The 27929-nt window shown below is 30.1% G+C and overlaps 1 protein-coding gene across 4 annotated transcripts; it reads right to left on the reverse strand.

Annotated features, from left to right (window-relative positions):
* Positions 1-118: 118 nt before the first annotated feature.
* On the reverse strand, positions 119-27183 carry LOC148622902 (coiled-coil domain-containing protein 171-like). 4 transcript variants are annotated; one of them, XM_088573223.1, is made up of 32 exons: positions 27100-27183; positions 25484-25564; positions 23880-24036; positions 23464-23543; positions 22988-23162; positions 22287-22399; positions 20233-20321; positions 18911-18951; positions 18507-18601; positions 18023-18115; positions 17616-17776; positions 16333-16471; positions 15354-15459; positions 14773-14879; positions 12857-12946; positions 12065-12226; positions 11595-11801; positions 11195-11383; positions 9988-10510; positions 9546-9689; positions 9131-9345; positions 8595-8774; positions 7508-7699; positions 6726-6871; positions 6470-6524; positions 6009-6137; positions 5794-5814; positions 4445-4591; positions 3981-4063; positions 3480-3554; positions 2373-2394; positions 1649-1786 (listed from the first exon to the last, which is right to left on the reverse strand). In XM_088573223.1, exons 2-31 carry the CDS (start codon positions 25559-25561, stop codon positions 2373-2375), a joined length of 4014 nt encoding a protein of 1337 aa, XP_088429349.1. In that variant the 5' UTR covers positions 25562-25564; positions 27100-27183; the 3' UTR covers positions 1649-1786. The 4 variants fall into 4 exon arrangements, with proteins under 4 accessions (XP_088429346.1, XP_088429347.1, XP_088429349.1 ...); XM_088573220.1 differs by lacking the exon at positions 2373-2394 and having other exon boundaries at positions 119-1786; XM_088573222.1 differs by lacking the exon at positions 1649-1786 and having other exon boundaries at positions 2375-2426.
* Positions 27184-27929: the final 746 nt, after the last annotated feature.

The raw sequence follows: 27929 nt of genomic DNA on the forward strand, positions 1-27929 counted from the left end.
GTGTGACAAATAAAAACATAACCGTCATTCTATGTTCAGTACCACAGTCAGACAAACAAAATGACTCTTCCAATATGACAACAACAAAGAAGGCCAATAAATAAAAGATAATAAATCATTATAAATATAATCGTTTTATTGTTTTTGATTACAAAAGGTCTTAACTAACAATAACATGGAATACATGATTTCCATCAACAGTTAAGTTCCATTGGCACTGAACATTTACCAACATTTAATTCATTCACTATTATAATGATAAAATGTAATCCTCTAAATTTGACCATCTCCAAAATCACCTAATGTCTTGACATACTTCAGGTCTAAGAGATTGTCATTCTGATGGAGAAAATAAATGGACTGCATATGAATTCTTTAACTATGAAAAATACAAAAGCAAATAAAATGTAGGTAAATTTAAAATGTCCAAAGAATCCCTCAATCTGTTCTCACTATCTAAAAGATACTTTAATAACAATGAAAATAAAATTAAATCATGAATTTCAAATATACAGTTTAAGTTTTATTTGAAAAGACATGGTAAAACAAGGCCAACATCACAAAAACAGAGGTTCAGAAATGCAATACTTCAAGAAAGGTTTTGTAGCAACTTGCACCTGACACAAACAGCACAAACACTAAGTCAAAGTTGACTTATTAAAAAAATTGTAACCCAAAGTTCTACAGTACATTTGTTTTATAAACAATTACCTTGCCATTGTTTCATTAACTACAGGATATGTAGATAAGATCTGATGGAAAATAAAAGAACCCCTCCAGACAACATGATAGATGTACTACACAAACCTAATCAGCTATTCAAGATTACACACCAAATAAATGCAGTTACAGTTTTTTTTAAATGCAAAATAAAACATTACATGCAAAATATATAAGGAAACTAACCCTGTTTACATATATTAATAAAACTGAGAAAAACAATACTTTACCAGGAAAGTGGATAAGAAACACAGGCAGAATAGAGATCAATGAGCCTGTCTTACCCAAACTATAAACAAGCTACAGACATTAAAGTAACATTTTAAAATAATGTAAAGTTGGCAACTGTAAATTATAAGATTAATTACTGGACAAAGTAAAGCAACAAAAAAATCATTTGCTGAGGAATGGGACGGAATATTAATATAACTAAAACAAATACTAACTAAAAATAAATAATATCACAGTTTTAATATCCACTTCTGTGCAGTTCTGTTTCCAGATCAACAGCTTTGTTCACAAAGCTGAGTTTAATCATCATTTATCGAACACTGTAACCATGAAAACTGAATGTTAACTTCAAACTCATTGTTGTAGTTACGTCAAATCACCTCAAACAAAATAAACAAAGCAATAAAATCTAGTAAAAATCAATAAAAAAAACTTTTACCACTGTATCTCTCTACTGTGATATTGTAGTAAGGAACATCATGAGTAATGAACAGTCCCTACAGGGTCAATGTTTTGTTGGTGTAGTTTTATCTTTCTACACAGAAAACTTTCATCTATAATCCATCAAGCTTTTTTTCTCAATGTAATGTACAGGAAGCTATTTACATAATTTTTTTATGATGTTAAACACATTTAACAAGAATAAAATGTAAGGAATGTATGGTAACAATGAGTACTGATATCACAGCTATGTTAAGTCTTTTTAAATGAATGATATGCAACACAGCAACAACATTCAGATGAATCAAATCTTTATCATCTTCCATGTGGTTCAAATGCTTTTGGACGAACATGTGACCTGTGTGATCTGGTTGGCGTCTGATACTTTGGTGACCTGTAAAAAAGATGAAAAATCATTGTAACCAAGTAGCAGATTGAATTTGATTTTATTAAACAGTTCTTTAAAACATCCAATCTAAACATTGTTCATTCATGTAACTGCTCCTTACATAAGTACTGTTTACAGGTTACAGGACAAGAATGAAAAACTGAAAATCAATGTAGCTACTTTCACAATTTATCTGATAAAGCATGATCATTAAAACATCAATAAAAACATTTTATAGCTGCTTACACTATGGAATAGCAGTTACCTTTGTACAATTATGTATTTTTTTAAAATGAAAATAATAGTGAAGTAGCAAGGAATTTGTTAAATAGAAATGTAGTTTTAACTCCATAAAAAGTCTATCATTTATCAAAGTAAACAAAAAATATTAAATTTCGTTTACTAAAGAAGGTATATGCCCTTGTCTTTGTTTGCAGCCCCCTGGCTACAGTTACACAACAGTTCAGTAAACAAATTAATCAAAACAACAAAATACATATATAATGCTAACAAATTTGGTTTCAAATAAAAAAAAAAAACAATAACAAAGTCAAAAATAAAACAACCTTAATGAACAAATATACTTTCTTACCTAGTACACATAATCTTCATACCTGTAACTTACCCAAGTATACATTCATATAACCTGTTTAGGAGAGGTGTCATTACTTGTTGTATGGAAGAAGTGGAGCTTGAAACCCCCACCATTAGGAATAGCCTAATGTTATAACTATTCTTTTTATACTTAGATATCAGTTTTGAAACATTTTCTGAATATGAAGGTAACTATCATTAGAAACATATTTATATACAAGGGTGGATATGACATTTTTTATCACTCTACAATCAACAAATTAAGGTTCTAATTAGTAAAAAGGGTGCTCATGTGTCTTCTTCAAATTGGTAAATGGTTGATAACAATTTGGAAAAAAGTGAAAAAGTTTAACCTTTCAATAGAAAAGGTTGAATAAATTCAAGGTAATTAAATTAAGGCTTTTATCTGTGCGCATGTAAGCCTAATGCCCTTTGAATTTCAGATATTTTAAAAATCATATTTACTTCACTCAACACAAGCTCTAAAATCTAAAGTCAGTGACTTAGCTAGTGCTTCTTACTTTTGGTTGATGAATCATCTTCAAGCATGACCATTTTTTTTTAATCCAATGAGTCATTTTATTTTTTTCAACACCAATCATTAAGTTAAAAAAAATGGCACTCTTTATCTGTGAAGCTTTGTAGGTTTATGATCCACGTATATCAAAGATATAATTTGAATTTATATTACCAGTATTAGTAATTATAGTCTGCACACACACACTTGGACTAATAAAATTACAAAAGGGGGCCAATCTAATGTAAATATCAATAATCTATAACGGTATTCCAAGTATGGCCATTTAAAAATATTTAAAATTAATGTTGATGATTGAAAATGTGAACTTTAAGAAATTCAAATTCATTTTAACTATCATTAACTCAGGGCAGTTGTATAATATACTAGACACAAATCTCCTTTCTGTTTCATCTTAAGAAGAGGACATTGAGCCTTGTAATGGATGTAAAATCTTGGCAAAGATAAAAGTGACTAAATGTTTTAAAATCTTGGCTAAAACCCTGAAAGTGTAACCTTAAAGGCTACCCCTTTGTAAACAATCCTCCTTTACCTTAAGATGATTGTTGATTTATATTCTTTACTTACCTATCAGTTTTTCTACTTCCACCCCCAGTTTTAGGTGTCGATTTTGGTCCAGCAAATGATAACTCAGAGTCTTCCCTGAAAGTAAAGGAGTAAATCATTACATTTAATTGTGAAAAACTGGAGATAAGTAAAAGTTTAACAGTGCTAGTTCAAAGTTTTGCTTATTTCAATTTTGTACATTATGTATACCAGGTTTTATGATTGTGAATATGGTAAATAACCTTTTTTATTCACTACATGTATCACAGATAGAGGAAAGATAATAATGATATTTTGTAAGTACAAAGCAGGCTATTCAAGTAAAACATTTCTTAACCCCAAGGAAAGCAAAATAAATTCCTTCCATGCAATGATCTATTCACTTTATCAATATATTGCAGAATTGAATGTAAAATCCACAACCACTTTTATAGGCATGCTTTAATAATATACAGAATAGCCCTTAACATCCATTTTAAAAAGTATTGCAAAAAAGACTGGCAATATAAAGTATGTTCTTACTTAATGGGCAAGAATTCAGCACTTGTTGAATCAAAATCCTCCTCAGATTGTCCTTTCTGTACATCTCTGGTGGGTATCTGTGTCTGTCATATATAACCATTATTACAAAGTGCTCAGACCCAATAAACAAAGGCAATATATTGTAGCTAATTAATGTATTAAACTTATATTTGGGATAATAGAACAAATATCATACATGTAAGTATACATCAACTATCTAGACAACTTGGACAGCCCAATTACATTAGTTTACACTTTTCATTTCTTTATTTTTTATAGCAGCACATTTGTGTAAGGCTGTTTATCATTACTCCTATTCCACACAGCAGTCTGGTTATTGTTTGCCATTCTACAATTTGTGTATGCTTATAGTACTTTGTTTGAAGTGGGTTTTTTTCATACAAGAAATTAACATCATTGCTTAATTCTTTATATACAAATACACATATAGTTAAACACTTTACCTCCTCCTCATACTCCCTCCTTACTGCATCACTTAACTCCCTCTTCAGAGTCAATATATGTTTCTTATGAGACTCTATTTCTTCTTCTAATGCCTTTACCTTGGCATAAGCTTGATTCTGATGGTCAACAAATGCTCCAACCAAATTCTGTTAATTAGTAAATTGGAGAAAAAGATATAATCAAAATAATGGTTAGACTACATGCTCAATCATTAACTTTGAAAATAACAGAGTTAGGATTATGGCACTTGATTGTACTTTTTCTATAATTTTTATTACATATGACCCCTCTTGACATGGAATTGATGACACCATACATATCCATTAAATGTTGTTAATAAAACAGAAGTTTATAATTACCATTCTGAAAATTAAAGAAACATCTTCCATTATAAGGAGTGAATTGTAGACTTTTTTCATATCAGTTAGTTATCAAGGTACGTAAACATTACAATATTGTCATTTTCATAACAGTATTAATTTAGTTATGATCCAACATGATCTCATGCAGGTCAAAATTGTTAAAAAAAGGTATTTAAAATTAGCAGTTAAGGCCATCAGAGCCATTACATTTACGTGTTACATGTATCATATTCATGCTTGTAACTGCCATAAAGCCAGAACACAGGAATAAACTGACAAATCAAAACATGCATAAAAACTTATAGTGACAAAATAATTGCTGTTAACAATCATTCACCATATTTCGTTTAAAAAAAAAAAATTTTGCTATTGTGAAGTAACAATAGCCAACGTGTGTGAAAAAAAAGCTACTGCTGTGGATCCATATATCCAAACCTTCCATTAAGCTTTGAAAATAGATAATAAAGCTAATCAAATAAGTGCTTCATACCCAATCCATATTGAAGTGGTAACCATTAATACAGAAAAGAGATAATTTGAAAATTTAAGCAATGTTTTACACATAATATCATAAAGTAAAAACTTTGAGGAAAACCCAAGTACAACCAGCAGAAAGACAGAACAAGCTATGGATAAGGTGGATCCTAAATTCTGCAATTGCCATTTTTTAGAACTTGGTATTTACCAAAAAACTTTCCATCATAGTCAGAATTGTTTTGTTTAAACTTCAAGACTTAGCAAGCAGGAACTTGAAAGAGCATTCTAAGGACAAAACAACCTAATCAGTTTTTGATAAGGCAGTAGATAAAAAGGGACACTTAAATAGAAAAGATTAAGAAACCAAACACATAAAAGAATGCACATGGTTTGCATAAAACAGTGAAATTACAGAGCAGACAAAAAATTCCAATGATATAGCTTTCTTAAAAATGAAGATATGTTTCTCTATATAAAGTGTTAAGTTTGAAATCACACTCATCACTTACACAAACACTGAAATACAGGCCCTGAAATTGTTTTGACAACAACTGATTATTGATGGTTAACCTAGAAGTACTAGTACATTGTGTAAAGAAAAATAAGAAAACGAAAAAACTCTCTGCATGATATTAAGAAAACTGTATTCTTTTCCATTATTCATAAAATGCTTCTATAAAATTGCACCTTCGTTTGAAGTAATTATTTCAACACTAGTAAATACCTGACACGCTATCAATTCTTGGCCCGCTTTCCCAACATCACCAGGTATGAAGTCAGCATTTAGCAACAGTTTAGACAGAGATATTTCTCTTCCATGAACTGGTTTAGCCAATAACAATTCCTTTCTAGCCTAAAAATAAGCGGCACATGTTGTCATCTACTTAATAATCCTTCAAAACTACAAACAAAAAATCAGAACAGCTTGATTTTTTGGCAAAGTGCTGGTAACAATATAAAATCACAATATATCTGAGATCCTTCACAACATAAACACGAGTAGTGTTAATGTCCTAACTCCTTAAACAAACAACTATAAAACAACAAAATGAAAATCTAATTTATTTCAATGGAAAAAAATGTTAATTGAATATATCTCTGAGACCACACTGAGTCAACAAACAAATCGTGGCATTCTGCTTGTTTCAAAAGGTATGTAAGAAGTGTCACCCCAATAGTCCTTACCTGCTCTAGAGCATTTTCCACATTCCTGACATAAGTGACCAATATGTCTTTATCTCTGAAAAAAAAATACAGAAAACAAGCATGAATGTTGACATCAGTTACCATCATAGTTACTCATCATTGAGTCATAATAAAAACTTTCATATTAAATTCCATGAAACACTTAGAATTCGAAATAGCAGAAATTTCATCCATTATTTTGTTCTTTATACATGTACATCAAAATGAGATCTTGACATAATAAAACAAGACTTACTTTGCCACAGTTCTGAGAGCTTTTTCAGCATCATGGATGTTCTGCATTAGAGCTTTTTTGTCACTTTCTAGTGTGATAACTTGTCTGTTTAATTGTCTCAGTGTCTGCTCTTTTCTCTTTATTTCCATCTTTGTCTCTGCTAAACCCTGTATAATTAACATACAAATAGTATCCCACAGCACATACAAACAGAGATTCTGGCTATCAATGGGCATTTTCTCTGTAAACTATTGCCGTATATAAAATAGAATCCCACAGCACATACAGAGATTCTGGCTCTCAATGGGCATTTTCTCTTTAAACTATTGCCATATATAAAATAGTATCCCACAGCACATACAAACAGAGATTCTGGCTCTCAATGGGCATTTTCTCTGTAAACTATTGCCATATATAAAATAGTATCCCACAGCACATACAAACAGAGATTCTGGCTATGGGCATTTTCTCTGTAAACTATTGCCATATATAAAATAGTATCCCACAGCACATACAGAGATTCTGGCTATCAATGGGCATTTTCTCTATAAACTATTGCCATATATAAAATAGTATCCCACAGCACATACAAACAGAGATTCTGGCTATCAATGGGCATTTTCTCTGTAAACTATTGCCACATTATGTACACTATTACATGTAACATAAGATTAGTTGTTTAAAAAGTAAATATGTTATTCTGTAAATAGCATATTAATGCTTCAAATTATCAAATCATAGAAATCAAAGAACTGGAACATGTATTTCAACTGACATAGACTTGAAATATTTTATTAACTTACATGTACAGCTTCTGTGAGTGTTTGTTCTTTCTCCATTCCTTCAGATGTGTACAGATCTAATCTCATTGAAACTTCCTCAAGTTGTCTACCCTGCTCTATCAGTAACTGCTGCGCTTGTTGTTCTCTGCGTAGGGCATTGTTTAATTCATGACAAACAGATTCAAACTTCTCCATACTTACATGCTGTAATTCCTGAAATATAAATTTACATTTCTCTAAAAAATAGAATGAAAATACATTTGGCAAATATAAAATGATTATTATGACAGTAAAGCTGGAAAATATGAAATGTTAAATTGAAAAAGAAAAATCAGTCTGTAAAACGACTTTACGTTGAAGTACAAAAGGGAATCTGATGAATTCTTGTTGGTGACAAGACCAATACAAAACAACACCGCACATTTCAATATAGACTAACCATACAAATGACTTGTAAGTAAGAAACCTCTGACAGGTAGTGCCTTTCTCATATTAATTTACAACTGTCAATTGGACAGAAAAAAAAATGTTGCATTTCCAATCATCCCTCCAAAATTTTGTAGGGTCAGTAGACAGGGATTTATATTTTTGATATTTTTTTTATTTTGAAATGAAATAAGCATGACACCGAACTCAGAATATGTTTGTTTGTTTGTTGGGGTTTATCGAACTCAGAATAAAACAAAAATCAAATCTGCAAAGATTAAACATATAATAGACTAAGTCCATAGCAAAGAGCACACTCACATGAGTGTTTACAATCAATTCTAAATATAAACAACAGTATTTCTAACTTTGTTTTTCCATCTAGGATAGAAAAAAATTCTTTGGCTTTATTTTCTTCTTTTTTTCTGTAAGACAGTCAGCAGGCTTTTTAATTTTTTTCAAAATCACAAACAAAAACTTTTGGATAGGGGGGTCTGAAGGAGGGTTGGTAGGGTGACCGGAAACATGACTATTTTATTTAGGCTTTAAAATATTTATTTATATAAAAATTAACTTGCAATTAAAAAAATATATAAAACAATGTAGCTAGCCTGTCCAACACAACTGAACTGTTTCATATATGTTTCTTCTTCAAGGGAGTCAAATTTGTTCCACGGAATACCTTATCTTTCAGAGAAGTAAGTTCATCTTGAAGCTGTTCAATTTCTTCCCTCTGTGGACCCATTTCATGTTCTTCTTTTATTTTTTCTATGTCACTAACAAGATCTCTCCTTTCTACTTCTACTGTATGTAAACGTTGAGTAAAATCTAAAATGTGATTCTGTAGAGCACCAAGTAATTCCTAGTAAAAAAAAAGCATGTTACAAACATCATTACTCTATAAATGCTGTTATCAATGTTCAGCTAAATATCATTCTATCACTGTCCTGTAAACTGCTGGATTAAAAACTTTTTTTCAATACACAAGGTTTGACAAAATTTTGTCATAAACTCTACTTTTAAAAAAAAGAACTTTTAAAAAAAATATTACATATGAAACAATACTGCTACCGAATAAATCACATTAACAAAATTTTCAGATAATATGATTCATGTTAATGAATAATACTAAATGTTTGCTTAGATTAACAATACATTGCACTTTTCTGATAACATTCCAAGGTATTACTACTAAGGTAGGACTATTTATTGTATAACCTGTAATGAGACTAAATGCTGTTTTTGTTCTAATGACTGACTGTTACATGTCCTAGTTAATGCTCTTCCCATCTGTCTGACCAAGGAGTTACGTTCACGGAATGCTACCTGTTGGTGACTTGACACACCCTCAAAGAATTTGGACATTTTATCTACCAGTCGAGTGAAACAATTCTTTGCTGCATTGACAATGGCTCTTGATTCTGTTGAGGTTGCTAGAAATAAATTTATCAACATAAATTTCAGTGTCAAATGAGCAAATTAATGATTTTAACCTTTCTTTTTATAAAAGACTATGTAATAAAACCTCTTTTTTCTATGAAATAGAGTTTTCAAAAATGACAAGTCTTGTTCCATTTTATTTTTTAAATGTCATAGTTATAACTCAATTTAAAGAAAAATAATGAGCTACCACCTTTATCTTTGTCTTTAATGTGATCAACAACTTCTAAGAAATCTGATGTGGAGGTCAGTATGGTATTCAATAATTCTGGATTAGAGAACCACTGAAGCATGACATCAGGTGACTGTTGATCATGGTTGAAGTCATCTTTAGCACCTTTATAAGAGAATAAATGGACAACCTTAATTAGTTGACTTTCATCAATTGTACACTAAAGCAGTTTATTAATAAAAAAACATCCTCTTACTGAATACAACCTAACTGCTGTTGACAGATTCCTAATGCAATACTTTCATATAATATATTGAACCCTATTTCAAATGCATTGTTCTAAATTGAGCCATATTCTATAAGGTAATATTTTTATACTTTGACACTAGCACTTAAATTTGATGGAAAAGAAGCATATGTTAAATCTTACAACATGTATTGTGTCTGAGGTACGATATCTTACCTGAGATAGGAACAGTTGGAGGTTTAGCACCACCTGTACACACAACTAATCCATTTTGTGGAGATAAGCTAGTGTCATATGTCACAAACATCTTTGTACAATTATGCCGGAAGCACCGTAACCTATTAGCAGCAATGACAGTCACAACTCCAACCCTAAACAACAACAATGGCTGTCTTCTTGAATTGACAGGTTTAGATTTTTCTGCACTATTTCCTTCCTTTACAACTTTCATTTCCTCTCCTAGTGTTGAAACTAATAACTCTATCCTATCCCTACAGAACTCCCAATTGTTCACTTGGTCCTCCAGGATTTTCCTTTGTAAAGCTAACTGGTTGTTTCGAGAGCACATTGGAAAGAATGCCCCAGACAACAGACTGATAGCTGCCAACAGAGCTGTGTTGTGTTTCCGTGACTCTGAAAGCTGTTGTCTTAGATCTACTACTTCACTTTCTAAGCCTTGTTTTACACTGCCAGTCATTCTGATTTTCTCCCAAGCTTGATCTGCCATTGCCTGACTTTTCTGGAAAATATACAAACCAATATATTGTAACAATTTTCATCAAATACATTAATGTCAAATTTAACACTAATGTGAAAAAGTTGCTGTTTAACACTTGACTACTAAGAGTAATGAAAAAGTGTAATTTTATATCAATATTTTACCTATTATTTATCATCACATAAATTACTGTGAACAAAGTAGAATATAGATGACACATTGAATCCAAATACAATAATCTTCAAAACTAAGAATTAAACTCAAAAAAGTTACATGCATTGGTCATGCACATTTCTGACTTTTTCAATCTGGATCAATATTCAAAAGTTTAATCTTTCTCCTTAAAATATATTTTTATAGGTGAACAACCTGCTCATAATGTTGAAACTGTTTAAACTCAATTGTTTTACATTTGAAATTTTGGCAAACATACACAGCATTCAGTTTTGGCTCACTGTGATTTTGGAATCAGGTATTTCCAATTTCAAGATTTAAATTTGTTCATTGTCACTCACATGCAGACATGAATTTTCATAAGGAATTAAATAGTATAAAAATGATACCTTAAATGAAAATTAACATATCATCTCATGTACATGACAACTACTAGAAAGAATTATATGTCACTAATTTATCTGAGAGAACTTGTCATGTTTAATCAATATTCTCTCCTTTACTAAGGTCTCCCACAGAAAATCTATTTACCTTAGATCTATTCTGTAGTTCATTCAACAGCTGTTGATAATGACCTTCTATCTCCTCTTTCTGTTTCTGCCAGGATAACTCTCTCTCCTTTGTAAGGGATGTTAGTTTGTTCAGTTGGTCTTCATATGACTTCTGAATCTCTTCCACAGCCCCTTCCTTTGCCTTTAAGGCTTCTTCTAAATGATGAACCTTTAGTGATAAATAAGAGTATCAGTAAAAGAATTTGGGGTACTGACACCCATAGAAGAACACATAACTTATCTTATATATTGCTAACATATTGACCATGAAAATGTTATATTTTCTACTATCTATTTTATCAGAATGGGGAAAAATAAGATTTTTTAAGGGAATTTCTGAATCATTTATCTAGATAGAAATCACACAAATGAGAACAAACCTTTTCCTCTGATCTCTGATGAGAAGACAACAAAGCAGATACTTGATCATACACCAGACTGGTAAGATCAGCCCAAGAGAACTGATTCATTCCCTGATCTTTAGCTGACACCATTACACGACCAGCTAACAATCTCTGGTACATACCATGTAGGAAAGCAAGCTTCTCTTCATCATTGTTTTTCTGTCTCTTCACTAGTTTCATTATCTATTGTAAAAAGTTTAAATTCATGTCTTTCTACAACCAAGTTTGTTTTCCACTCAATTTTCTATGGTAAATGTAATTTCACATACATATTGACTTGCTATTGAACACTAATAATTGTTAATTGCATTTCATTCCAACATATTTTGCTATTCCATTTATAAGCTTTTCTCTCCTCTTAACTTCTATATCACTCTTCATCTATAAAGATTCTTAAAACAGTATGTGAAGACCAGAAGTTGTTGTCATATTTACAAGTAACTTACTTCTTCAGACAGTTCATGAACTCTCTTTCTGTCTTTAGTCTGGTTATTAGCAGTACTGTGTAAATCTATCTTCATTTTGGTCAGAGTACTCTCTAGCTCACCATACTCAGATCTAACTCGATTTAATTCCTTTGCTGTTCTTGTATAATTCTTTTGTGCATCCTAAAAATTACATCAACAATTTGCCTAACACAAAAGCTTACCAATTGTAACTAAAGATTAACAATGAGGACAATACAGATATTTCTGCAAACAAAAACTAAAATGCTCATTTTCTTAACTTTTTGTTCCTAATTCATATTTAATAAGAAATAGAAAACCTTCATATTTAAGTCAATAGAACAAAAAAATTAAAACTGAGGTTTAAATCCAATCAAAACAGCATCTAATGCCCACAAAGAGTGGAACAAAATATTAATTTCCCTACACCAGTATTGATAAAAATAAGAACGACAGAATAAAAAAGATAAATTACGGAAAGATTTAAAAAGTAGTCATTTTACATTCCAAGTACCCTTCTAAGTTTTAGATGCCATAACCTACTAGTACCTGCAAATATTCTTCTTTCCCTTGTAGTCTCAACTGTATAGCAGAGGTCAGTACAAAAGTAAGTTTAAAAATCATTGATGAAATTTCATTTTATTGATGTAATGATTATCACTGTTATAATTCTCAAAACTGAGTTCTTGTTACTCATCAAAATGAAGATATAAAAACAAGTATATAACAATAAAGTCAATAATACAACAGATAAATAAAGCCGACCATTGCTATAATGTTGGGATTAAATACCTCCAATGCTTTGTCTTTGGCCCAAATCATTTCTTTACACTGATCCACTTCTTTACCCAAACTTTCACATAACTTCTTCATCCTTATCAACTGTAAAAGATAAAAAGTTATAAATACATATCTATATATTAGTATTAAGTATAATTTCAAATTTATAAATCAATACAAAGGGGGAACAGGACAAAAGCCCCCAGACAAAAGCCCCCAATGAGAAATTATTTTTCAATTATGAATAATATTTCTATCAATACTGAAAGTGTAAAATTTGAAATTTAATTTCTTTGCAACTTATACTAAGTGAACTGATCAACAAACTAGATAAAGTGATGCCCCCTCATTTAACCTTCATGCAGCTATATCATAACTCATAATTGTAAAAAGCACTTTGTCAGATGTGTTATTGTGTCTGTGAGACACAAATGATGCCCCCGCATGTGGTTTTGAGTAAAACTCAGCATAGCTGAACGAAACTTAAACTCAATCTGTAACTAATCATGACAGACTAACATACCAAAAACCAGTCAAATATCTTCAAGCATTTACAAAAAAAAAAGCAAAAAACTATTATTTCAATGCAATTTTTAAAGTACAGGGCCCATTATTTTGGTAAAACTCAGCATAGAAGAATGAAACTTATACTCGATTTGTAACTAATCATGACAGACTCGCAAACCAAAAAACAGTTCAATATCTTCAAGGGTTTACAAAAAAAGTGCAGTAAACGGTTATTTCCAAGAAATTTTTAAAGTCCAGGGCCCATATTTTTGGTAAAACTCAGCGTAGCGGAACGAAACTTTAAATCATTCTGTAACTAATCCTGACAGACTCACATACAAAAAATCAGTTCAATATCTTCAAGGGTTTACAAAGAAAGTGCGGAAAACTGTTATTTCCATGGAATTTTTTAAGTCAAGGGCCCATAATTTTGGAAAAACTCAGCGTAGCAGAACGAAACTTTAACTCGATCTGTAACTAATCATGAAAGACTCACATACAAAAAAAAAGTTCAATATCTTCAAGGTTTTTCAAAAAAGTGCGAAAAACTTATGGGACAGACAGAATTACGGACGGAATTACGGACAGACAGGGGTAAAACAATATGCCCCACAACTTATCGTTGCAGGGGCATAAAAATGTATAAATACTGGAATTGAAAAATTTAAACATTTATTTCATTTTGAAATTTCATTTTAGTCTACATTTTAAAGTTTAGATGAATGGTATAAACAATTAGTTATAATGTACTTTGATCTTTGATCTTTTCATGATGTTCATAATTGCTTATTTAACTATGATAACAACTTTCAATTAGTTTGAAATTGAAATCAATTAGGAAGTATTTAATTGAAACAATTTCATTTTTATTTTATTCAAAATACACAAACAAAAAATATATGCAATACATATATAAAAGGAACACACAACAAAAGAAAAAATAAAAAAATACAGAAAAAAAAGAAATCTATATATTAACATTAAGCTTATTATAAGATGGGGGCTTTTGTCTGGGGGGGGGGGGCCTTATGTCCTAGACCCATGCAAATGTACACAAGTAAAAGCTCAATAAATTGGGTTCCTTATTCATTGTTATCAATGGAAATTACTATTGAAATAATTTTTTTTCTAAATGTTCAGAGCACAAAAATTTTTTAAACAGTTAATAAAACCACAAAACCTTAAAAGTAAATACTTTGGTAAAGTGAAACTTGTCTAAACTGAACCACATTTGGACTTCAAAATTGATTTAGTTAGGTTTACACAGGATCAAAATACATTTACACTAATATCAATGGACTTTAAAGGGTGTCTGGTTTAGACAGGTTTTATGATTATATATGGTTTGGTTTAGACAAGTTTCACTGTCCAATGATTTATTGATCAAAAAGAAGCTGAATCAAAGGGAGATAATCAAATACCTCATCACTAGTTGATTCTAATCTCCTTTTATATTCTGACAGTGTATGTCTTAATGACTCTAATACATGGGTTGGAGCTGGCAACTTGTCTGATTCCTTTTTGCTCTCTATAAGAAAAAATAAATGCATAACATATGAAAAACAAAAACTTCAAACAATTTATAAACCAATGAGCGTATATGATTGATATACTTCTGTAGGCAAAAAACATTTTTCTTAATCAGGCTGAGTTTCAGTCTTTACATTTATTTTTTACATGTACATGTATGAATTTGTAATTTTGTCATTCCACAAATTGTCAACATCTGGCATAAAAAATGAAGTTGTACTTAAGTTGTACATAAAGAAATTCAAAAATTTTTAAAAAAATGAGTTAAGAAATAAAGCCAAAAAGAAGCATTATAATTATTAAATCTTTACTTCATATTTCAGAACAATTTACTGAGGGGTTAATATGCAACACTATTATGAATTTTTAGGGTTACTTCTTTTTGTTTTGCTTCAAAGAATAAATGTTAGTAGGTCATAAAATAAACCCTCTTCTTATATATAATAACAAAAGATTGTAAAATGAAACATACTGGATTTTTTTAGACTTTCATCAACCTGGAAGTTATGTAACAACAGCTCTAACTCCCTCATACTTCCACCATATGTTTCCTCTAGATATATCTGTCTCTTCTTGGCCTAGGGTAATCAATGGCAGTATAGGGTAATCAATGACAGTTTAGGGTAATCAATAGTAATAACAGTATATGGTAATCAATAGTATAGGGTAATCAATGACAGTATAGGGTAATCAATAGTAATGACAGTATAGGGTAATTAATAGTAATGACAGTATAGGTAATCAATAGTAATGACAGTATAGGGTAATTAATAGTAATGACAGTATAGGGTAATCAATAGTAATGACAGTATAGGGTAATTCATAGTAATGACAGTATAGGGTAATCAATAGTTATAACAGTATATGGTAATCAATGACAGTATAGGGTAATCAATAGTAATGACAGTATAGGGTAATTAATAGTAATGACAGTATAGGGTAATCAATAGTAATGACAGTATAGGGTAATTAATAGTAATGACAGTATAAGGTAACCAATGACAGTATAGGGTAATTAATAGTAATGACAGTATAGGGTAACCAATACTAATGACAGTATAGGGTAATCAATGACAGTATATGGTAATTAATAGTAATGTCAGTATAGGGTAATCAATACTAATGACAGTATAGGGTAATCAATGACAGTATATGGTAATTAATAGTAATGACAGTATAGGGTAATCAATAGTAATGACAGTATAGGGTAATCAATAGTAATGACAGTATAGGGTAATCAATAATGTAATGATAGTATGTATGTGTTTATATCTATATCTATATGTTGATATATAGACCTAAACTATGTTAAAGTGAAAAGTTTACTTCTTATGAATCTAATTTCATTCTATGAATTCATTAACAGACTATCAAAAAAAAGCATTGCAATTAAATTTTTTCATTTAATTCAGACATTACAAAGTGGTTTAACCTTTCATAGTAATTCTTACTTTATTCAATTCATCTTTCAGTTCATTAAAGTTTTTCTGGTGTACTTCTAATTCCTTTGACAAACCGCCTATCACATTTTTTTTGTTATCAACTTCACTGGTTAATTGTTTCTTTACTGATTTATATTCCTTCTCTGTCCTATAAATAAAAAATCTCACTTATTACAAAATTAACAACACATATTCCAATAAATGTCAACAATCAGATTATGATAAATCTTCCAAACTATTTTCCCTTTCTAAATTGTCCAGATACAATTCCTTTAAATTTTTGTGACTTAGATTAAGTCACTTTAATTCAAATGTTCTTTATGGCTTCTTTTAATTGGTGAGTAGTCCAATTAGCTGGATTAAAAAAGTCCAAAGAAGTATAACCGTATACTGTAAACCAAGAAATTTTCGTGTGATATAAATTTTCGCGGCTTTCGCAAGCCTGTGAAAATCACGAAAGTTTATATCCGCGAACAAATCGGGGGAAATTGGACTGATCAGGTTGGGTGTTTTTTGTACAATTTTTCCATCGAATTTTCAACTTCCGGTTTATCAAATACAGTTATCTTTCTTTGATTTTAATTTCTGTCTTAATACCTGAAAAAAAAGGTAAGATAGGTATATAAAATATTTATTTTAATTCACAATAAAATAATATTTTGTAGCATTAAAATCATTTACCCATATATATCGATAGGCAGTTGATAAGACAAAGTCAATAACTATGCAATAAATTTTCATTGATGTCAATATCACAAAAATTAGTATCCGCAAATCAGTCCATTGACTAAATTCGGTAAAGTTTACCAACACGAATATTAGTTGGTTTACAGTAATATCAAGTAAATAGAGATTTTGAAAATTTACCATAAAATTGCCCCTGGCTGCATGAATAAAGACAAGCAACTGACGCTTGATTTTGAAATGAGGCTGGATGAAATTTAATATGTGTGAGACCCCAAATAGGGAACTTCAATAAATTAAAATTATAATTATATAATTTTCATATAAATTTAACCAAAAACCATCACTATTTTTGAGAACTGATTCCCATCATTTAGAAACTTCCATGTTTGTAGATATTTTGAAGTTCTTTCTTAGTCCTGGTCATATAGTGGGCTGATATGATTTTTACAATAAGTGCTTTCTTTCATAACCACATAATTTTTGTCTACAATGATCATAAAGCCTGAAAATTCTAAAGCTACTTATGAAATAAGAAACACAATAAAAAGTTCTTTACCATTATTACATAAAGGAAAAGGTTCTAAATCACCTATAGTACAGCTAACCTTTCTAATTTGACTCCTAGTTCTTTTCCATTTTTCCTTTCTTCATCATATGAATGTTCTAGTTCTCGGATTTGCTTTGTCAATCTATCTATTGCTCTGTTAGCTTCATTGTTGGCCGATTTCTCGACGTCTAATGCACCCTCCAAATCACGAACTCTCAACTGTAATGAGAGAAAAAATGTTGCACATGACAATAAAAATAATTACATGAACAACTGATTTGTCTAAAAATCAGGAATTATCTGAGAGTAAACCATTTACTTTTTCTCCCAGGAAATGAGATATGTTTTCAGATTACTGTCAGTTTAATGGCAACATATATGGTACTATTTTTATGCCCATGGAGTAGCAATAAAACATAACAAATGTGTTACTAAGAATATCAAAAAAGAAATACTGGTACTAACCTGTACTATTTCAGAATTAAACTTAGTTTCTAGATGAGATGCTCTCTCTGCTTCAATGTTCTCTTCAATACTTCGCAACTTCTGTAGTGCAGCCTACAAAAGCCTAGTATTAACAGACTTACATCTATTTTTATACATGTAGATCTACATGAAGCTTTAACAGTCAGAAAAATTCTCAAAATTACTTTAAAATTTAAGATGTAACATGTACTTCTTTTGGAAGTAGGATATAAAGTAGAACAGTCCTAATAAAAGATTTAATTATGAAGTTAATATTATATCAAGAATCTTATGCATCTCTTATATTTAAACTTAACTCAAGAAAACAGATGCGTACATTAAGTAAAGAATGTATCCTCTATTGAGCCATGCTCACTGTAACTCTAATTTAAACTGAAATATACTTATCTAATTATAATAACTTCAAGACATTGATGTTAACTAACTATAGAGAAAGACTATTTTACATCATCAGAATGTTTACCTCTAGGTCTTTCTTCAGTCTATCTTCTCTCTCTTTGGCATATTCTATTTCTGTTAAGGTCCTCCTTAAGTTTTCAGTCTGATTCTTTCTTTCAACTACAAAGTGTTAAAGTCTGTTTAATAATTTCCACCAATGATATGAAGAAATTCAGTCACATTTTTCACTTCATAACAGTCATAAATGTTTAACATACAATGACTGAAAAACATGTACATCTGTACCACAATGAAAAGTAGGTCATTTTTAATGATTTTAAAAAAACTTAGTATATTTCTAAGTTTGAATGTTTCAGAAAACTTTGTTATTCAAAAGAATCCCATTCTTGTCTCTGACAACACAATCACATAGGAATCTATTTATAGGAAAATTTCCGTAAATAAAAATTGAAATGAATCCTAACTCACTTTCTAGTTCTTGGATTTTATCACCCATATCTCCTATGGCACTAAAATTAAAGAGAAACATAATCAAATTTATATCATTTTTTTCTAAATATATCAGTTTTAATTGAAAATTAATAATTGATTAAAATCTGTCTGATATTAATGAAGGTTGTTTAAATTGGAACCAGAGAGAAAAAATGCATTTTTATTGTTTTTCAAGATATAAATGCGCATGTAGTTCAGGGTTCTCCATGAGCTGTTTTAGCATGGTGGTCTCTGCAATGATTAAGAAGTCAGCGCCCCATGATTAACTTTATTACCATCAATTACTGGATTATGTTAACTTATCAATCATAACAAATTTACGACTGAAGCCAATCTGAAGATAATTATGACATTGCGGATAAGATTCTTAATAAGTTACCCTACAAGTCAATTTTAAGGGAACTGTAAATCAAATATTTAAAATATTTATAGTGAGCCAATCAAAACTGACTATGGTCAAAGGTAACTAGACCTTGGCCAAATGTATGAGGCTATTTTTTAATTCAAAGTTGAATGAAGGTTGAATATTAAAGCATTTTCAATATAAAGAAACTGATTTACCTAATCAAAGAACATATAAAATCCCCAAAACAAAGTTTATTCCAACTGATACTTGCTAAAACACTTTGAATTGAAAATAAAATGGGTTGCTTTTGTTTACACTACCATGCTGTCAGAAGAACATGTGTTTCTGGTGAGAAAATAGATAAGATATTTGAAAGTAAAATTTCCCAAGTCTAAATATAGCACAAATATCAGGATGAAAAAAATGACTGTTCAATTCATATGTAATATGCTTTGATCCATATAAGTCCTGATTTTATGACAGTATGTTTCTGTCATGAAAGAACTTCTTATTAATAACCTTCCTCCATGTCAACTTCTTTGATTCATGCACATGTATTTTTTGTACTTACATGTATATGCAGGTTTCATTATAATTGGCAATTGACCTATTTCTGGCAACATATCTTTTAATGCCAGAGTAATTTATAAACAAGATATTTTTAATGCTAAAAAATGTAAGTTAGGGAAAAATGCAATAATGAAATAAATATTATAATCTAAAAAATCCCAAAATTATGGAAAAAAATGGAAATTGTTACATTTTGAATGTGTCCACATCAGCAAAAATTGTTCAATAAAATTACCCTAAATGGATAAATTTTCATGCATGAAGAACCCTGGTAATTGATGTCCTATTATCATGCTTCTATTTAGCTTTCTTTATTGAAATTACTATTGACCAATTAAGTAATGAGACTAAAAAAAAAATATGTAATATGAGTAATACAAACTTCTCATGTTGCTGTACAAAGGTGTCTAACTTGTCTCTCTCAGCTCTCATTATCTCTAACTCTGTCTGTAACTTTGATACTTCATGATTCTAATCATGAGAAATCAATAAATAAAAATTTATATTTCAAATATAATTCATTCATATACACAAATAAAAATTAATCATTCAAAGAAATATCCAATCAGAACTTCCCTAAATGAACCATTCTAAAAACAGTGTTACCAAATAGTTTATAAACCATACACTGAACACATTCTTCCCAAAAAATCTTGGAATTCTAATGTCTATTATAATAAATGTGCTCATCTTTGTTCTGAAGAATGGATAAAATACAACATGGAATACAAATTCTGAATTATAGAATAACAATTCTGTGGCATAAGTTCTGTAAGAGAAACTTTGTAAATTTTAGTAAAGAATGATATCAGTATGAGTACATTTCAACCAATCTTATATTTAAATTCATTAATTAGGTCTCACTAACCACTTCTAACATTTCCATTACTTTACATGTTAATTTTCAGTTTCACTGTGAATTCCCAGGACAAATGACATCTTAAAGTTACATACTGTTGCAAAGCTTGGAAAATAAGGCTTTCAAAATCATTATGCTAATGGTACGATGATTGTAGAAATTCTTCACCAAATATGCTTGAATAAATAATTCTGAATATCCACATTTTTACCTTTTCTGCTAACTGACAGCATGGAGGCAAATTACTCACACATGTAAACAATATTCATACACTTTTGTAGTAAATTAGAAATATGATTTTAAAGTACACATTCTTAGCTTTATTTTGATCAGAATACACAATAATAATGCACTAACAATGCATAGATCTAGGTTCAGTGTGTTTTTGGTACTACATAGGGGGTTGGCCATTTGACTCAGAAGTGGTAAGTGAGACCTTAACTCTATAGTAATGCCTTTATTACAACCTAAACTGCCCTTACAATATAAACTGCCAATATAAAAAACTTAACACGATATCAATTTTGTTCCAATCCATGCCATTTGGAAATTCTTTACTTCAACTTAATGTGAAACATTAAGAAATTTTGTGACTTTACTTTAGATCAATCATAAGTTAATAGTATAAGATTATGAGATGTAAACACATGATGAAATAAAATTTTCAAGAAAAGTTAATTTTGAACATAAGCAGGAGGAATTCTGTTAAGTTTAATGAAGTTAAAAGAAAATTCAAAACAAAAAACTTGGCATCCTTGGATGATGTAACAACACATTTTAATGCCAATAATCGACTTTCTAAGTTGTATGTAATAAAATCTATAGACCTTTAGGTCATTAAAAGTCTTGATGACAACATTAGGACTCTCAAGACAAAAGTACAGGGTAAGTCACATTGAAATAATCATATAAAAGTGCATATGACTTTTTTCAACTTGACTTACATGGTTTAAGTTTCATAAAACCTGTAGTTAATTAATAATGGTAGCTTATGTATGTAGTAACTATCATATTGGCTGAATTATTGGTCCTAAATTTTGACTACCGACTGTACCGATTTATATCTAAATAATATAAATTATCTTTCAAACCAATACTAGGCCAATACACTGGTAAAAGGTAATACTATCAACTAATTGATATTACAGGAGGTTATTTGGAACTGTGCCAAATCAATAATTAAGTTTGAATTTCTATTGATGCCTGTCTATAAAGTTAAAATAACCAATTCAAATAATCTTAATGCATCCACATGAAGTGATAAATATGACAGATTTGAAACAAAATCATTGATCAGTCATGTGTTCAAATATGTATTTAACTATAACTTATTCAAACCATTGCTAAAGCTATTTGGATCATTTACCACACAAGTTGGTCTAATTACATGAAATGATTACATAATCTCTTTTTCAAACTGAAGCCTTAAAGTCCGGTTGATCAAATGTTTCATTACCATCCATATATATACATGTATTATTTAATACAAAATATCAATAGAACTTCTATAGGTGACTCCTCTGACGAAAAAGTGCCTTCCCCAGGTACCTCATATCTTTTAATGGAACAGCTCTTACCTTTTCTTCAACCTTTCTGTGTAGTTTTCTCTCATTATCTTCAGCTATTTGCCGAGTAGACTGTACCCTGTCTTCCATTTTTGTCAGCTCTTCTGTCAGCTCAAAATTTTTCCCTATATAAAAGATAATTTCTCTTTTTACTTTTAACACATTACATACATTTAGCTCATGTATTTGTGACTGTTATTATGTCAACAAAATGTTCAGTTTTACTAATTTCATCTCATATCGAAATTGCAGAAAATTAAGAAAACTTAATCAAAACACTGAACACAAAGCAAATCTTTCTATTTGGTAGATGGAAACACACACAAAATTAAGCTAATAAAATACAATGTGTTCAGTGTACGTGGCAAATTACTTAATAACATACAATGTGTTCAGTGTACATGGCAAATTACTTAATAAAATACAATGTGTTCAGTGTACTGCATTGGCAAATTACTTAATAAAATACAATGTGTTCAGTGTTCCGCATTGGCAAATTACTTAATAAAATACAATGTGTTCAGTGTACTGCATTGGCAAATTACTTAATAAAATACAATGTGTTCAGTGTACTGCATTGGCAAATTACTTAATAAAATACAATGTGTTCAGTGTTCCGCATTGGCAAATTACTTAATAAAATACAATGTGTTCAGTGTACATGGCAAATTACTTAATAACATATCTTAAATAAACCAAATAAATGAACATACTTTCTAACTCCTCTTTGATCTCTGAGTAGTTGGCCATCTTTTCAGCATTAGACTGTTTATGATGGTTAATATCTCGTCTAGATTTTGATAGTTCAAATTCTAGATTCTGTCTGACGGCCTCCCCTTTCTCTAACTGAGACCTCAACTTAGCTATAGTTCCTTCTAACTCAGTCATCTGAAATGAAATACATCAGGCTTAACACTAACATATAAAATTATGCTTAGTAAGTATGAACTGTTGATAATAGCTACTGCTTTGAAAATTAAACACACACATTTCTATTTCTAAACTGCTTCTAGGTAAACACTGGCAAACACTACGATCACAAAGTATATAACAAAATAAATGATTTTAATATTGGTTGTATTATTATGCCCTAAATATCATTTAAACTATTAATAAAAACCACATTAAATTAAGTGTTATTTCATGATAATTTATTCATATTTTAAACATAAATGTTAAGTATGCATACCTCAGAATTGGAACGGCTAGTTGATTCTAGTCTTTCTTTTTCCACTGCATTTAATCTCCTTCTCAGCTGAGATACAGTTTCTGAAATTTAAAAATGGTGGTATGAAAAGTTGTTGACCAGTAATTAATCAGAGTTTGTTTCATTCATTTGTGCATTTTGTGAAAACAATGGTATCATATATATTTTTCAAAATGCTGTTAGAAGCTTAGCATTGATATTGAATGTGACTCATACATCATGTTGAAGGGTAAATAAATCATGTTTGATGTATTGTTAACTGTGTTCAACTACTAGGGTTGTTGTTTCATAAATATCTTTCCTTATACATGTAAGTTTGCTTCATTCAATATTGGCTAAAATAAAAATACATGCATGCTTGGTGTTAACAGTAAAATTGTTATCAACAAAATGAATACCTTGTTCAGCTTGTAAATCCAGTTGAAACTGTTTGACCTGAATTCTGAATTGATTGTTCTCCAGTCGCAATTTACCATCATCCTGTGAAGGAGACAACTTTGATAAGTTCCAATCTTTTCCAGGACTCCCAAATCCATAGGACACCTCAGCAGGATGCTGAAATAGATCAAGCACTGAAATCAAATTAATTCTCAAAATAGTCCTTCATATAAATATAAATCAGTCAATATTAGTATTTAACTGGAAAAGGGTAACAATTTCATTTTTTTTTCTAAAATTGTAATTTCTGGTATGAAAACAAAATGTAAAAAAAGTTAATTTGTTTAATGCTTATACATGTATTGGATTCAAATTTTATACACACTCCCAAAGAGTAATATGTCCCAAATTTTCAAAAAACTCAAATTTCCAATTGTGACTATCAAAATCATTTCAAGCTTTTATTATGTTTATGTCATAATATTAATTTACAATTCTCTGATCACTCAAGGTAAATTACAATTATTCTTACTCTTCACAAGCTGATACAATTGCAATCAAATTCAATTAATTTTTAAGATATTAAGTCAAAACACAAAACTACCATTCTAAACACATACAATTACTGTAGCAAACAAATAATAAAAAAAACTTAAAGAACTATCAACAGTAATGGATCATATAGATAGATACTAGACTGATTGCATTGCAATCCATCTTAATCTATGCTAGTGTTGTGCTTGAAACAAATGCTGATAAAGCTTATGAACAAAAAAGCAATATCACAATATTTGAAGTATTTTGTTATATAAAATAAACATAACTGCCAGCTGGTTGCAAGTATTTAAAGAAACCTTATAAAGTAATTTCTTATTTCTTCAAATACTAGCGCTATACCAGCAATCATACTCTGTCTAGTTCTAACATGGACAAGGAAGACAAGAAATCAACTTTAAAAAATCGTTTTCACAAAAATGAAATTCAACCACAACAGACATGTGGTTGACTTCTCCGGAATGTGATTGATAAAATTACAACTACTTTTACATTTTATGATTATAATTACATTTAAATTACTCAATTTTTGCAATGTTATATGCAATTACCACAATTGCTTGAAGTAGAAAAAAATATTTTTTTTAAATATTCAAGAAAAATTAAAAACTTTACATCATTAAAATGGAAATTTGTAAGATGAACTAAGACCACTCTGAACTCTTCTGTACAAGTATCAAATTTGTCATCCAGAAGTCACCTTATAGACTTCAAGTCAATGAAAACTGTCATGGTTTCATCGAAGATTTTAATTATAATTTTTTACAATTCTATGAATTTATAATAATCCCTAACCTTATGTATATATATTTAATCCAAAAGTTGAAATTTTGTACTCTTTTTCCAAAATGCACTGACCTAGGCCTCTTTCCAAGAACAGAAGAAAAATGACTGTAGTTTCTTTATTAAAATTCAGAAGCAGAACAAAAGATACATTCTAATAAAGCTAAATTTCTAGCAAGAAAAAAATATATGTACACGTGTAGGTTGGATAACAGGTCACTAACACATTGTTGGTTTCTTCTTTTTTTTTTGCCTTATTATTTTCAAGACCTAAGCACTAACTTACTAAATATTGCTGACTGTCCTCTGTACTTTCAGGAGTATCCAATGAATTCACAGGATGATATGTTTCACTGTCCATCATTTTCTAAAGCAGATCAAGTAAAACTTAACATTAAGTTTTCACTTTGTTAAACATACTGATGTGATTATCTCATCTACATGTATATTGAAATAAATAAAATGCTTTCTTTAACATCAAAGTCTTAAACATGGTTGTGTTGCTATGATAGGATGATCCTTGAATACACAAAAATGTTCAACTTCTTAGTTTAAATCAAGAAATATAGTATATACCAGTTACCTTTTGTAAATAAACAACACTTTTAACCTTTAATGGCAAAATGTCAATTAACTACGGTAAATGTTAGTTTAGCATTCCTTGGCATCTATTATAAAGTTTTTCTCAAATTAAAACTTTTTTCCAAATATTGAATAAAATTTTTTTTTTAAAAATTATAGGATTCCTTGTAATGGTAATCAACCTTAGTTTGACAATTCACCTAAAGATTTGCTAATAATTTGAAATCAGTACAACAGGGAGTGCATGTAAATAATCAGTCCCTAGCACTTGTGATTAGACATTAGCTAGAGCAGTTCACCAAGGAGTCTCTATTACCAAAGTTTGACTATTTGATCCTTACTATAGACCATGTCGAAAGTTTGTGGTTCGTTAAACGTCTAGATATACAAGAAAACCAACATAACCAGTACAATAAATCCTTTTTTTTTTTTATTTCATAAGTACATCATCTATGAAAGTTTAAAAGTAGGAGAAAATTAATGCTTTAACCTCCATTTCAAATGAGGTAAGTTAAGTCTGTTACTTAATTACTCAATAATAAACTCTTATGAAGTCTTTATAACGGTTGGAAGCACTGAGAGTCCAATTTCAGTCTGACAGGAAGTCACATCTTTCAGAGCTTCCAATACAAAAGTTCAGTATTTTCACATCTTCCTCATTAAAACAGGGTTTAGTATATGGTCTCCAATAATCATTTAAATTCAGTTACATTTTTTTTGTTTACGACATTCCATAGCAGTATGAACCAGACTCACTCATTAGTGACAATAAGTGGCAAGAACAATTATGGTGTTTAGAAAGAGTGACAAGGTGGGGGGGGGGATAGAGATGATATTTTAAAATCTTTAAAAGTTTAAATATATCTATAAATTCAACTTCATCCTCTTACAGGTTATATCTGCTTCATATTATATCAAAATTCAGCAACATTATTGTCAAACCTAATTTTTCTTTAAATAAAATGACAATAATCAGGAGACAAGATTTTCTTTCTACTAAATCTAGTGTTAAACGCACAAATCTTGAAGGGATGGGAGTAACTTTGAACATTTCAAGAATAAGCTACACATCTAATTAACTTACTTAAATCTGAAGCATAGAAGTATTGACTACGTTACAACGACAAACAAATCGCATGCATATTTTTATTATGGTAATGCAAAAGGCCGAATTAGGCCCGGGCAAGTCTGAACTGGTTAACTGACTATACAGATAACATTTATCTACATAGCACATACTTTCAGATAACTTTGTTTGAACAGAAGATAAAAATACGCTACATGTTTTGAAAGCAAAAAAAAATGCATCTGTTAACTTACTACTCATGCGTGTAAGAGAAAAAATATTTCCATTGAAGTTCTTCTTTTTGTTTAGACCGCCATTGTAATTGTTGACACTTCCGGTTGAACAAATAGGTCCCCAATGATTGGTCGAAAATCGGGGTACTAATACAACGTAAAACAGGAAAGTAATAATGACACGACCCTCCACCACGCTGCTGGTACCAGAACACAATTGATTTCGAACTGCATTTCAACAGACCCATTTTGACATATAAAAAAATCCACCGCTTCAAACTCAACAAAACATCACCAGTATGGAAAGATGTATAAAGGCATATTTTTATAAGAGTGCCAGAAAAATTCACCATCATATTTTATAGCTCCTTTGCTTCGGAGACCCCGTAGACATGAAAAGTGACCACTGCCAAATGTCCTAAATTTTTACCTTCTTCCATAGGACCAAATCACAACTTCCACATAAAATAAGAATGAAAAAAATACCTTGTAAATTTGGTCCTTGCCCTACATTTCTGCAGCAAATACTAAGCAATAAAGTTTAGGACAGCAAAGAAAAAAAATCAGGAAGAAACACACTAATAAAAAGGAACTATATTTGTATACAATGAGAAGTCAAGGGGAATTAATTGTGATCTTGTACCTATTAGATCAGCTTATTTTGTAACTCAGACAAATGCTTCATCTGTGGAAAGCTTATTCATTTCTGAATATAACTGCAAAGTTGTACAGAAATTTACGTGCGTGACTTCAACTTTTTGCAGATTGGGTAAAGAAGTGTCCTTTAAATAGCCTCAATTTAAATATTTGACAGATTTTCTTTTTTTTCTTTATTTCCATTACATTGCATG

This window comes from Perna viridis, chromosome 3 (assembly GCF_037379345.1).
Source record: "Perna viridis isolate PV_CMFRI_1.1 ecotype Kerala chromosome 3, ASM3737934v1, whole genome shotgun sequence".
Classification (NCBI taxonomy): Eukaryota; Metazoa; Mollusca; class Bivalvia; order Mytilida; family Mytilidae; genus Perna; species Perna viridis.

Bases quoted from the DNA above. Each gene is read 5' to 3' on its own strand.
- LOC148622902 (XM_088573220.1), bottom strand. From the start codon at position 25,561: ATGATGGACAGTGAAACATATCATCCTGTGAATTCATTGGATACTCCT. The intron at 16,472-17,615 runs GTTAGCTGTACT...TTTTATTTATAG, and splicing joins CTAGGAGTCAAATTAGAAAG to GACAGAGAAGGAATATAAAT. The intron at 5,815-6,008 runs GTATTTACTAGT...AAACAATTTCAG, and splicing joins AAGAATTGATAGCGTGTCAG to GGCCTGTATTTCAGTGTTTG.